Source organism: Hordeum vulgare, chromosome 5H (assembly GCF_904849725.1).
Source record: "Hordeum vulgare subsp. vulgare chromosome 5H, MorexV3_pseudomolecules_assembly, whole genome shotgun sequence".
NCBI classification, from domain to species: domain Eukaryota; kingdom Viridiplantae; phylum Streptophyta; class Magnoliopsida; order Poales; family Poaceae; genus Hordeum; species Hordeum vulgare.
Window position 1 is genome coordinate 545,524,349 of NC_058522.1, and position 13,520 is coordinate 545,537,868.

The 13,520-nt window shown below is 48.0% G+C and overlaps 1 protein-coding gene across 1 annotated transcript; it reads left to right on the forward strand.

The window, feature by feature from the left end:
• The first annotated feature begins 3,084 nt into the window (after window positions 1-3,084).
• On the forward strand, window positions 3,085-4,142 carry LOC123397222 (B3 domain-containing protein Os06g0194400-like). Its single transcript, XM_045091856.1, has 5 exons — window positions 3,085-3,251; window positions 3,337-3,570; window positions 3,679-3,882; window positions 3,943-3,994; window positions 4,111-4,142. The coding sequence occupies exons 1-5, from the start codon at window positions 3,105-3,107 to the stop codon at window positions 4,140-4,142; spliced, it is 669 nt and encodes a 222-aa protein (XP_044947791.1). The 5' UTR covers window positions 3,085-3,104.
• Window positions 4,143-13,520: the final 9,378 nt, after the last annotated feature.

Sequence of the window (13,520 nt, forward strand, 5' to 3'; positions counted from 1 at the left end):
GGAGGCCCAACAACGTCTACAAGAAGAAGGTTGCGTAGTAGACATCACCAGCCACGCCGACAAGGATTTCTCCCGTCCACCACAAACCCCCACGCCAACTGATCCATCGCGCTCCACCAAATGTGCCACCACCAACATGCGCTACTGCGATATTGGAGACACCACCGCCGTCTCACTATGGAGAGCGAAGCGGGACCGATGGGCCCGAAAGGGAGCAGCCGAGAATGAGGTGTGGCAGAGTCAGCAGCCACACGGGAGGGGACAACCTCGACCGCCCTCGGCGTCACCGACCGAACGCAGCAGGGGGGGCACACGAGACACACATGCCCACTCGAGCCCTTGATGTCTCGTGAAGCTCCCGTTGCTGCGCCGCAGTGGGCATGTTGCCGTCTCCGCAACCTCTCACACGAGCCACCCCTACGTCTGCCGGAGTCGGCGCAAGCGGAGCCGAGCCAGGCCTGCCCAGACCCATATGGGGCACCAAAGGGCACATATCTTGGCCGAGAGGACGCCGCCGCCAACCGCCGTGCCAGCCCGCACCAAGTGGCCGCGCCCAGGGCCGGTCCTGGGAATTTAGGGGCCCGGGACGAAACTAAAATCCGAAGCCTTTTGTATAAATGTCTAAATAATAATCAACGAATGTATATGTAAATTTTTAGGGCAAAAACTAAGTGCATCCAAAATTGATATGCATATATCAGATAGTATTTGCACCCTAAAAATTTCTCCGATATGCAAAATCACCGATGATAGTAAATATCAGTCACCTCCAACAATTCCTTCTGAGTGGGTACTTTTTAGATGTCATAACAGTACAAAAACTGAAAAGCACAATTAGTTTTGGAAATTAGCACAAAGATAATAAATCAATTAAAAAAAGTCTTCATCAAATATTATGATAAAATAATCAGCTAGAGCATACCTTCTCTCTAATCTGTATTTATTCTTTCATTGTGGGGGCGGTGACCAATTATCACCTAGAGGGCAACGCTAGCGACCAGATCGAGATGCTAAACACTAGAGAGGGCAGAAACAATCGCGGGAACGAATCATAAGCGCAAAGGTCGCTGCTTGATGGGAGGAAGAAAGATGAATAGGCAGACGTATCTACCTGGCGGCGCTGGCGCCCTGCGCTCCGGTCAAAATCGAATTAACGACGCAGCGATGCCTCCTTTTTTTTAAGCAAATCAACGATGTGTCCTAGTGTGTACGCTCCATCATCCATCTTTTTTTAAGGTAAAGTACACTCCATCATCTATGTATACGAGCCTTGAGCATGGCCTCATTTTAGCTTTTTTCTAACGCATGGGCCTTCATAATTAAGGCCCTGTTAGGTTTCAATAAGTCGGGTGATTTATAAGTCTGGTGACTTAAAACCAGTGACTTATAAGTCACGTTTGTTTGGTTGTCATCTGACTTATAAGTCACATTTCCATGCAAAAGTGGGTGACTTATAAGTTTTAAGTTGGGGTGAAGCAACTTATGACTTATAAGTTGAGTCTGTTTGGCAAAATAAGTCATCTTTTACACTTTTCAACTTATAAGTTGGTGACTTATTTGGAACCAAACACGGTCTAAGAATTGTAGTGTGTGTTGCAAATAAAGAGTTGTAGTGCATGTATGTACCTGGGAGGGGGCCCTTTCGGTTTGAGGGGCCCGGGGCGGCCGCCCCGTTTGCCCTGCCCCACGACCGAGCCTGTCTGCGCCACCACCTCCTCACCACCCAGAGCAACACCACCCGAGGTAGCGTCGTCACCGGAACAGTCGCTGCCCGAGGAGAACCGCCGCGCGCCGACGACGGGACGACCCTGTGCAACCGTCGGGAGCCCGAAGTCAGACCCCAACAACCGCCCTTGCCGACCGTAGCCCATGTTGCCTAGAACCAGATTCGATCGTCGACCGACTGCGATCCGCCCAGGCACGCCCCTCCATGGCAGCCACCACGCCACCACAAGAGCCCACGCATCCGGCGGGCCGCCGCCACCTAGTGCGCTCTAATTTGCGCTGCCGAGCCCCATCATAGTCCGACGCCTCCGGCAGCTAGCCGTTCCGCACCGACGACGACTCGGTGCGCCGATGAGGGAGGGAGAGGCCGGAGGAGGAGGGTCTGAGCCCCGACGGCCAGGATTCCTCCCCGTCACCGCGCGAGGACGAAGAGGAAATGGGGAGACCACACCACATCCATTCAGGTCCACCAAATACATCTTCGAGTACATGAAGAAAAGATATAAGTATGTCCAAATTGTTCTCGATAAAGAAGACAACCGCGTGGAAAACTCCAAGGAATTACAAACACACATTATGATACTTATATGTTCCAAGGCAACACAACAAATAAACTAATCAACTACAATAAATCTTTCATATTTGTATTCTCATGCTTACATTGTTAATCGGAATAAATATTCACGTTACATCAATCAAGTATCATCTACAAATATTATCATTAATTTCCGAGGCAACGCACGGGAAATTATCTCTACTATTAAAGGGGATCTGCCGTCGTGATGGTTCGACCAGAGCGATGGTTCGACCTCTCGTTCGCTTGTCCCTCCACCTTCCTCATTCTCCAATCGAATCAGGAAAACCCACGACGGCATCCCGCACTCCCCGACCCCATCCCGCACTCGTGCAAACCGCTCCTCTCGCGCAGCCGCATCACGCCCCCGCGCCGCTTGGCACTGTCGCTGCCGCCCCGCTCCTCTCGCGCAGCCGCATCACGCCCCCACGCCGCTCGGCACTGCCGCCGCCGCCTCGCTCCTCTCGCGCAGCCGCATCACGCCCCCACGCCGCAGTGTCCCACCCCAATGGACGCAGAGTACCCCCAAATAAACCCTCTCCTCCTCTGCTCTCCAGGCACCGGAAAAGGGAGGAGGACGAGGGAGGGCTCGAGTTGCTGTTGTCCATGGATCTCGACGAGGAGGAGACGCGGCCGGAGCAGCAGGCGCCACCTCGGGTTCCGGTACATCTCCCCCCTCCCGCGCCCCGCGATTCTGGGTGTTTCTTGGGCGAGTTCTTCGCGGCGGGATGGGCGTGCTAAACGGGCAAACCGACTGCTCCCCAAGCAAAGTAGCACCGGAGGGGAGGACGCAGAATCGGGGAAAATGTCAGAATCAAACTCGTACGAGGAGCAGCGCTGGAGGCAGATCGAGGAGAACCAGCGGAAGGTCGAGGAGCTCCACCTGCACCACCTTTCCGCCGCCGTCCGCGAGGCCGCCGCCAGGCCCAAGCCCAAGCACAAGTCCAGGTTGGTTCGTCAGATCCTCTCCCTTCTTCTTCCTTGCCTCCGGTCTTCCATCTCCTTTTCTCCCCTACTTATAATGTCTGGTGCCGCAGAAGCCCAAGGCCCCGGGCCCCGGCAAGCTCCGGCGGTCCGGCCGCGTCGCCACCCTCCCGGAGCAGCCTGACTACCTCGCGGGCGCAAAGCGTCGCGACTACCGTGGAGGGTACGAGGCACATGCCGCCGCCAAACAAAAGGCGGAGGAGCTCCAGCGCCAGATTCACGACATCCGCTGGCCGGCCTTCGTCAAGCCCATCACCCACGACTGCGCGAGCAAGTCATTCGCAATGGTATTTTTTTAGCAAGAGAACTTGTTGCACTGGATGTGCTTCTTGGATCGGATTGGATGTTGATTGATTTGCTGGGTTATGTATATGCATTGTGTTGTGTTGTGACAGGCAATCCCCAAGGACTTCATCAAGTATCTCCCGGCGCACGACGAGGCGGTCGTCGTGGTGGATGAGGCGGATGACGAGTTCCACATGGTGTACAATGCTAGACACCACTTCCTCAGGAAGGAGTGGAGAGGGTTCGTCGTCCACCATGGCCTCGCCGATGGTGATTGCTTGGTTTTCCAACTCACGCACATGACAAGGTTCAAGGTGAGATTTAGCATCATGGTCACCGGTCCATGGATAAAATCGCTCTGCTTTTACTATCAGCAACTCCATGTTCAGTACGATTGCATACATATAGCTCGTTCCAAATGTGGTCGTATGCTACTCCTACATGGGAAAAACCTGTTATGGCTGCATAATAACCAAACTAGACACAAAGTCGTTGTGTAGTATGACAAACTTCCATGTTTTTTATATATGTCTTGGATTTAGATTATAAAGCAGGTTACGGGCCATATCCATGATTGAAACCAGTGAGCTGTGTTTACATGTTCAAAGATAACAAGTTAGGCCTGTTTTGGTAGCCAATTTTCCAAACAGCTTGTAGGGAATGATGCAATGGCTCACCGTCAGTGTTGGAATTATGCCCTAGAGGCAATAATAAATATAGTTATTATTATAATTCCTGTATAAAGATAATTGTTTATTATCCATGCTATAATTGTATTGAATGAAGACTCATTTGTTGGGGAACGTAGCATAAATTCAAAAATTTCCCTACGCATGTTCAGATCTTCCTATGGAGAGACCAGCAACGAGAGAGGGGTAAGAGCATCTTCGTACCTTTGAAGATCGCTAAGCGGAAGCGTTGCTAGAACGCGGTTGATGGAGTCGTACTCGCAGCGATTCCGATCTAGTGCCGAACAACGGCACCTCCGCGTTCAACACACGTGGAGCCCGGTGACGTCTCCCGCACCTTGATCCAGCAAGGAGGAGGGAGAGGTTGGGAAGAAGACCAGCAACACGACGGCGTGGTGTTGGTGGAGAGACGAGGTCTCCCGGCAGGGCTTCGCCAAGCGCCGGCAGAGAGGAGGAGGAAGAAGTGCAGGGCTGCGCCGAGGGAGAGGGAAAACTGTGTCCTCCAAAGGCCAAAAGTGCCCACTATATATAGGGGAAGGGGAGAGGGGGTGCCACCCCTAGGGTTCCCACCCTAGGGGGTGCGGCAACCCTCCCAGATGGGGTTTGTGGCGGCTAGATGGGGAGGAGGGGGTGGCGCACCCCTCTGGTGGGCCTAAGGCCCACCTAAGTTAGGGTTCCCCCCCCCTCTTTTTCTTTCCCCTGCGCCATGGGCTGAGTGGGGAGGCGCACCAGCCCAACTAGGGGCTGGTTCCCACCCCCACCTAGCCCATCTTACCTCTTGGGGTCGCAGCCCCCCTTTGGTGGTCCCCCGGGACCACCTCCGGTGGTCCCGTGGTCCCGGTACGTTACCGGTGATGCCCGAAACACTTCCGGTGTCCGAAACCATCCGTCCTATATATCAATCTTTACCTCCGGACCATTCCGGAGCTCCTCGTGACGTCCAGGATCTCATCCGGGACTCCGAACAACTTTCGGTAACCTCGTACAACAATTCCCTATAACCCTAGCGTCATCGAACCTTAAGTGTGTAGACCCTACGGGTTCGGGAGACAGGCAGACATGACCGAGACACCTCTCTGGCCAATAACCATCAGCGGGGTCTGGATACCCATGGTGGCTCCCACTAGCTCCACGATGATCTCATCGGATGAACCACGATGTCAAGGATTCAATCAATCCCGTATACGATTCCCTTTGTCTGTCGGTATAGAACTTGCCCGAGATTCGATCGTCGGTATACCTATACCTTGTTCAATCTCGTTACCGGTAAGTCTCTTTACTCGTTCCGTAGCACGTCATCGTGTGACTAACTCCTTAGTCACATTGAGCTCATGATGATGTTCTACCGAGTGGGCCCAGAGATACCTCTCCGTCACACGGAGTGACAAATCCCGATCTCGATTCGTGCCAACCCAACAGACACTTTCGGAGGTACCCGTAGTGCACCTTTATAGTCACCCAGTTACGTTGTGACGTTTGATACACCCAAAGCACTCCTACGGTATCCGGGAGTTGCACAATCTCACGGTCGAAGGAAAAGATACTTGACATTAGAAAAGCATTAGCATACGAACAATACGATCTAGTGCTAGGCTTAGGATTGGGTCTTGTCCACCACATCATTCTCCCAATGATGTGATCCCGTTATCAATGGCATCCAATGTCCATGATTAGGAAACCATGATCATCTATTGACCAACGAGCTAGCCAACTAGAGGCTTGCTAGGGACACATTGTGATCTATTCATTCACACATGTATTACTGTTTCCTGTTAATACAATTATAGCATGAACGATAGACGATTATCATGAACAAGGAAATATGATAATAACCATTTTATTATTGCCTCTAGGGCATATTTCCAACAGTATCCCACTTGCACTAGAGTCAATAATCTAGTTACATTGTGATGTATCGAACACCCATAGCATCATGGTGTTGATCATGTTTTGCTCGTGGAAGAGGTTTAGTCAACGGGTCTGCAATATTCAGATCCGTGTGTACTTTACAAATATTTATCACTCCAGTTTGGACATGGTCCTGGATGGAGTTGTAGCGGCGCTTGATGTGCTTCGTCTTCCGGTGAAACCTGGGCTCCTTGGCTATGGCAATGGCTCCAGTGTTGTCACAGAAGAGTGTCATAGGACCCGACGCGCTTGGAACCACTCCAAGGTCGGTGATGAGCTCCTTCATCCAAATTCCTTCATGAGCCGCTTCTGAAGCAGCTATGTACTCCGCTTCACATGTAGATGCTGCCACGACTTCTTGCTTGCTGCTGCACCAGCTCACTGCCCCACCATTCAACACATATACGTATCCGGTTTGTGACTTAGAGTCATCCGGATCTGTGTCGAAGCTAGCGTCGACGTAACCCTTTACGACGAGCTCTTCGTCACCTCCATAAACGAGAAACATTTCCTTAGTCCTTTTCAGGTACTTAAGGATATTCTTGACCGCTGTCCAGTGTTCTGCACCGGGATTACTTTGGTACCTCCCTACCAAGCTTATCGCAAGGTTTATATCAGGTCTGGTGAACAACATGGCATACATTAGAGAGCCCACGGCTGAAGCGTAGGGGACAGAACTCATCTTCTCTCTATCTGTTGCCGTGGTCGGCGACTGAGTCTTACTCAATCTCATACCTTGCAAAACTGGCAAGAACCCTTTCTTTGAGTTTTCCATATTGAACTTCTTCAGTATCTTGTCAAGGTATGTGCTTTGCGAAAGACCTATGAGGCGTCTCGATCTATCTCTATAGATCTTGATGCCTAATATGTATGCAGCTTCTCCAAGGTCCTTCATTGAAAAACTCTTGTTCAAATAGGCCTTTATGCTCTCCAACATCTCTATATCATTCCCCATCAACAATATGTCATCCACATATAGTACGAGGAAAGCTACAAAGCTCCCACTCACTTTCTTGTACAGACAGGCTTCTCCGTAAACCTGTATGAACCCAAACGCCTTAATCACCTCATTAAAGCGAATGTTCCAACTCCGAGATGCTTGCACCAGCCCATAGATGGAGCGCTGGAGCTTGCATACTTTGTTAGCACCTTTAGGATCGACAAAACCTTCTGGTTGCATCATATACAACTCTTCCTTAAGATTCCCGTTAAGGAACGCTGTTTTGACGTCCATTTGCCAAATTTCATAATCATAAAAGGCGGCAATTGCTAACATGATTCGGACTGATTTTAGCTTCGCTACGGGAGAGAAAGTCTCTTCGTAGTCAACTCCTTGAATTTGTCGAAAACCCTTTGCGACAAGTCGAGCTTTATAAACGGTTACATTACCGTTTGCATCAGTCTTCTTCTTGAAGATCCATTTATTTTCTATGGCTCGCCGTTCATCGGGCAAGTCCACCAAAGTCCATACTTTGTTCTCATACATGGATCCTATCTCGGATTTCATGGCCTCAAGCCATTTGTTGGAATCCGGGCCCGCCATCGCTTCTTCATAGTTCGAAGGTTCACCGTTGTCTAACAACATGATTTCCATCACAGGGTTGCCGTACCACTCTGGTGCGGAGCGTACCCTTGTGGACCTTCGTGGTTCAGTAGTAACTTGATCCGAAGCTTCATGATCATCATCATTAACTTCCTCTTCAGTCGGTGTAGGCACCACAAGAACAACTTCTTGCGCTGCGCTACTTTCCTGTTCGAGAGGGGGTGTAATTACCTCATCAAGTTCTACCTTCCTCCCACTTACTTCTTTCGAGAGAAACTCTTTCTCTAGAAAGGATCCGTTCTTGGCAACAAAGGTTTTACCTTCGGATCTAAGATAGAAGGTATACCCAATAGTTTCCTTGGGGTATCCTATGAATACGCATTTCTCCGCTTTGGGTTCGAGCTTTTCTGGTTGAAGTTTCTTCACATAAGCATCGCAGCCCCAAACTTTAAGAAACGACAACTTAGGTTTCTTGCCAAACCATAGTTCATACGGTGTTGTCTCAACGGATTTAGACGGTGCCCTATTTAAAGTGAATGCTGCAGTTTCTAATGCGTATCCCCAAAATGATAGCGGTAAGTCGGTGAGAGACATCATAGATCGTACCATATCTAATAAAGTGCGATTACGACGTTCAGACACTCCATTGCGCTGCGGTGTGCCAGGCGGTGTTAGTTGTGAAACGATTCCATACTTCCTTAGGTGTGTGCCAAACTCGTGACTCAAATATTCTCCTCCACGATCAGATCGTAGACATTTAATTTTCCTGTCGCGTTGATTCTCAACCTCACTCTGAAATTCCTTGAACTTTTCAAACGTCTCAGATTTGTGCTTCATCAAGTAGATATACCCATACCTACTCAAATCATCGGTGAGAGTGAGAACATAACGATAACCACCGCGAGTTTCAACGTTCATTGGACCACACACATCAGTATGTATTATTTCCAATAAGTCGGTGGCTCTCTCCATTATTCCTGAGAATGGAGTCTTAGTCATCTTGCCCATGAGGCACGGTTCGCATGTGTCAAATGATTCAAAGTCAAGAGACTCTAGCAGTCCATCAGTATGGAGCTTCTTCATGCGCTTAACGCCGATATGACCAAGGCGGCAGTGCCACAAGTATGTGGGACTATCATTATCAACTTTGCATCTTTTGGTACTCACACTATGAATATGTGTAACATCACGATCGAGATTCATCAAGAATAAACCATTCACCAGCGGAGCATGACCATAAAACATATCACTCATATAAATAGAACAACCATTATTCTCTGACTTAAATGAGTAGCCGTCTCGCATTAAGCAAGACCCTGATACAATGTTCATGCTTAAAGCTGGTACTAAATAACAATTATTAAGGTTTAAAACTAATCCCGACGGTAGATCTAGAGGTAGCGTGCCGACGGCGATCACATCGACCTTTGAGCCATTCCCGACGCGCATCGTCACCTCGTCCTTGGCCAGTCTCCGCTTATTCCGCAGTTCCTGCTTTGAGTTGCAAATGTGAGCAACAGCACCGGTATCAAATACCCAGGAGCTACTACGAGCGCTGGTAAGGTACACATCAATAACATGTATATCACATATACCTTTAACGTTGCCGGCCTTCTTGTCCGCTAAGTATTTGGGGCAGTTCCGCTTCCAGTGACCTTTTCCCTTGCAGTAGAAGCACTCGGTCTCAGGATTGGGTCCGTTCTTTTTCTTCTTCCCGGCATCTGGCTTACCGGGCGCGGCAACAGCTTTGCCGTCTTTCTTGAAGTTCTTCTTACCCCTGCCTTTCTTGAAACTAGTGGTCTGGTTGACCATCAACACTTAATGCTCCTTCTTGATTTCTACTTCTGCAGACTTGAGCATCGAGTACAACTCGGGAATGGTTTTCTCCATCCCTTGCATGTTGTAGTTAAGCACAAATCCTTTGTAGCTTGGTGGGAGAGACTGGAGGATTCTGTCAATGATAGCATCATCCGGAAGTTCGACTCCAAGTGAAGTCAGACGACCGTGTAACCCAGACATTTTGAGTATGTGCTCACTGACAGAACTGTTCTCCTCCATCTTACAGCTGAAGAACTTGTCGGAGACTTCATATCTCTCGACACGGGCATGAGCTTGAAAAACTAGCTTCAGCTCTTGGAACATCTCATATGCCCCGTGTTGCTCAAAACGTCTTTGGAGCCCCGTTTCTAAACTGTATAACATGCCACACCTGACCAGAGAGTAGTCATCGCTCCGCGCTTGCCAGACGTTTAGAACGTCCTGGGCTGCTGCGGGAGCGGGAGGGTCACCTAGTGGCGCATTAAGGACATAAGCCTTTTTAGCTGCTTCAAGGATGAGCTTCAGGTTGCGAACCCAGTCCGCATAGTTGCTACCATCATCTTTCAGCTTGTTTTTCTCTAGGAATGCGTTGAAGTTGAGGTTGACGTTGGACATCTACAATATTTATAAAGACAACTTTTAGACTAAGTTCATGACAATTATGTTCATTTAATCAAATTAAGTATGAACTCCCACTTAAATCGACATCCCTCTAGTCATCTAAGTGATGCATGATCCATGTTGACTAACCCGTGTCCGATCATCACGTGAGACGGACTAGTCACCATGGTGAGCAACTTCATGCTGATCGTATTCAACCATACTACTCATGTTCGACCTTTCGGTCTCTTGTATTCGAGGTCATGTCTGTACATGCTAAGCTCGTCGAGTCAACCTAAGTGTTTTGCGTGTGTAAATCTGGCTTACACCCGTTGTATGCGAACGTTAGAATCTATCACACCCGATCATCACGTGGTGCTTCGAGACAACGAACCTTCGCAACGGTGCACACTTAGGGGAATACGTTCTCGAAATTTTAGGAGGGATCATCTTATTATGCTACCGTCGTTTTAAGCAATAAGATGTAAAACATGATAAACATCACAATGCAAGTGTCAGTTTGGACCGACATTACTCGTACGCTTACGAGAGACTGGTTTCATCGCTACGAGTAACCCCGTTGCTCAAAGATGACTGGCAAGTGTCAGTTTCTCCAACTTTAGTTGAATCGGATTTGACCGAGGAGGTCCTTGGATGAGGTTAAATAGCAACTCATATATCTCCGTTGTGGTGTTTGCGTAAGTAAGATGCGATCCTACTAGATACCCATGGTCACCACGTAAAACATGCAACAACAAAATTAGAGGACGTCTAACTTGTTTTTGCAGGGTATGCTTGTGATGTGATATGGCCAACGATGTGATGTGATATATTGGATGTATGAGATGATCATGTTGTAATAGATAATATCGACTTGCACGTCGATGGTACGGCAACCGGCAGGAGCCATAGGGTTGTCTTTATACTAATGTTTGTGCTTGCAGATGCGTTTACTATTTTGCTAGGATGTAGCTTTAGTAGTAATAGCATGAGTAGCACGACAACCCCGATGGTGACACGTTGATGGAGATCATGGTGTGGCGCCGGTGACAAGAAGATCGTGCCGGTGCTTTGGTGATGGAGATCAAGGAGCACGTGATGATGGCCATATCATGTCACTTATGAATTGCATGTGATGTTAATCCTTTTATGCACCTTATTTTGCTTAGAACGACGGTAGCATTATGAGGTGATCTCTCACTAAAATTTCAAGACGAAATTGTGTTCTCCCCGACTGTGCACCGTTGCTACAGTTCGTCGTTTCGAGACACCACGTGATGATTGGGTGTGATAGACTCAACGTTCACATACAACGGGTGCAAAACAGTTGCACACGCGGAACACTCGGGTTAAGCTTGACGAGCCTAGCATGTGCAGACATGGCCTCGGAACACATGAGACCGAAAGGTCGATCATGAATCATATAGATGATATGATTAGCATAGGGATGCTTACCACTGAAACTATACTCAACTCACGTGATGATCGGACTTGAGCTAGTGTAAGTGGATCATGAACCACTCAAATGACTAGAGAGATGTACTTTTTGAGTGGGAGTTTAGCGAATAATTTTATTAAGTTAAACTCTAATTATCTTGAACATAGTATAAGTCCACTTTGAATATATTTGTGTTGTAGATCATGGCTCACGCGACAGTCATCCTATTAATACGTTCCTAGAGAAAGCTAAGTTGAAAGATGATGGAAGCAACTTTGTGGACTGGGCTCGTATTCTTAAGCTAATCTTACAAGCTGGGAAGAAGGATTATGTCCTTAATGCTGCGCTAGAAGATGAACCACCCGCTACGGCTGATCAGGATGTTAAGAACGGTTGGTTAGCACGTAAGGAGGACTACTCAGTAGTTCAATGTGCAGTCTTGTATGGCTTAGAATCGGGACTTCAACGTTGCTTTGAGCGTCATGGAGCATTTGAGATGTTTCAGGAGTTGAAGTTTATCTTTCAGAAGAACGCCCGGATCGAGAGGTATGAGACCTCCGATAAATTCTATGCTTGCAAGATGGAGGAGAACTCGTCTGTCAGTGAACATGTGCTCAAAATGTCTGGGTACTCAAACCGTCTAGCTGAGCTGGGGATTGAACTCCCGCAAGAGGCTATCACTGACAGAATCCTTCAATCACTGCCGCCAAGCTATAAAGGCTTTGTGTTGAACTACAACATGCAAGGGATGAACAAGTCTGCCGGCGAGTTGTTTGCGATGCTGAAAGTTGCAGAGTCTGAACTCCGTAAAGAGCATCAAGTGTTGATGGTGAATAAGACCACTAGTTTCAAGAGAAACGGCAAAGGCAAGAAGGGTAATTCAAAGAAGAGCGGAAAGCCTGTTGCCAATCCGACGAAGAAACCCAAAGCTGGACCTAAGCCTGAAACAGAGTGTTACTATTGCAAGGGTATGGGTCACTAGAAGCGCAATTGCCCCAAGTATCTGGCAGATAAGAAGGCGGCCAAAGAAAAATCAGGTATATTTGATATACATGTTATTGATGTGTACTTAACCGGCTCTCGTAGTAGTGCCTGGGTATTCGATACCGGTTCTGTTGCTCATATTTGCAACTCGAAACAGGAACTGCGCAATAGACGAAGGCTCGCGAAAGATGAAGTGACAATGTGTTGGAATTATGCCCTAGAGGCAATAATAAATGTATAGTTATTTTTATAATTCATGTATCAAGATAATAGTTTATTATCCATGCTATAATTGTATTGAATGAAGACTCATTTACATGTGTGGATACATAGACAAAACACCGTCCCTAGCATGCCTCTAGTTGGCTAGCCAGTTGATCAATGATAGTCAGTGTCTTCTGATTATGAACAAGGTGTTGTTGCTTGATAACTGGATCACGTCATTGGGAGAATCACGTGATGGAATAGACCCAAACTAATAGACGTAGCATGTTGATCGTGTCATTTTGTTGCTACTGTTTTCTGCGTGTCAAGTATTTATTCCTATGACCATGAGATCATATAACTCACTGACACCGGAGGAATGCTTTGTGTGTATCAAACGTCGCAACGTAACTGGGTGACTATAAAGATGCTCTACAGGTATCTCCGAAGGTGTTAGTTGAGTTAGTATGGATCAAGACTGGGATTTGTCACTCCGTGTGACGGAGAGGTATCTCGGGGCCCACTCGGTAATACAACATCACACACAAGCCTTGCAAGCAATGTAACTTAGTGTAAGTTGCGGGATCTTGTATTACGGAACGAGTAAAGAGACTTGCCGGTAAAACAAGATTGAAATAGGTATGCGGATAGTGACGATCGAATCTCGGGCAAGTAACATACCGAAGGACAAAGGGAATGACATACGGGATTATACGAATCCTTGGCATTGAGGTTCAAACGATAAGATCTTCGTAGAATATGTAGGAT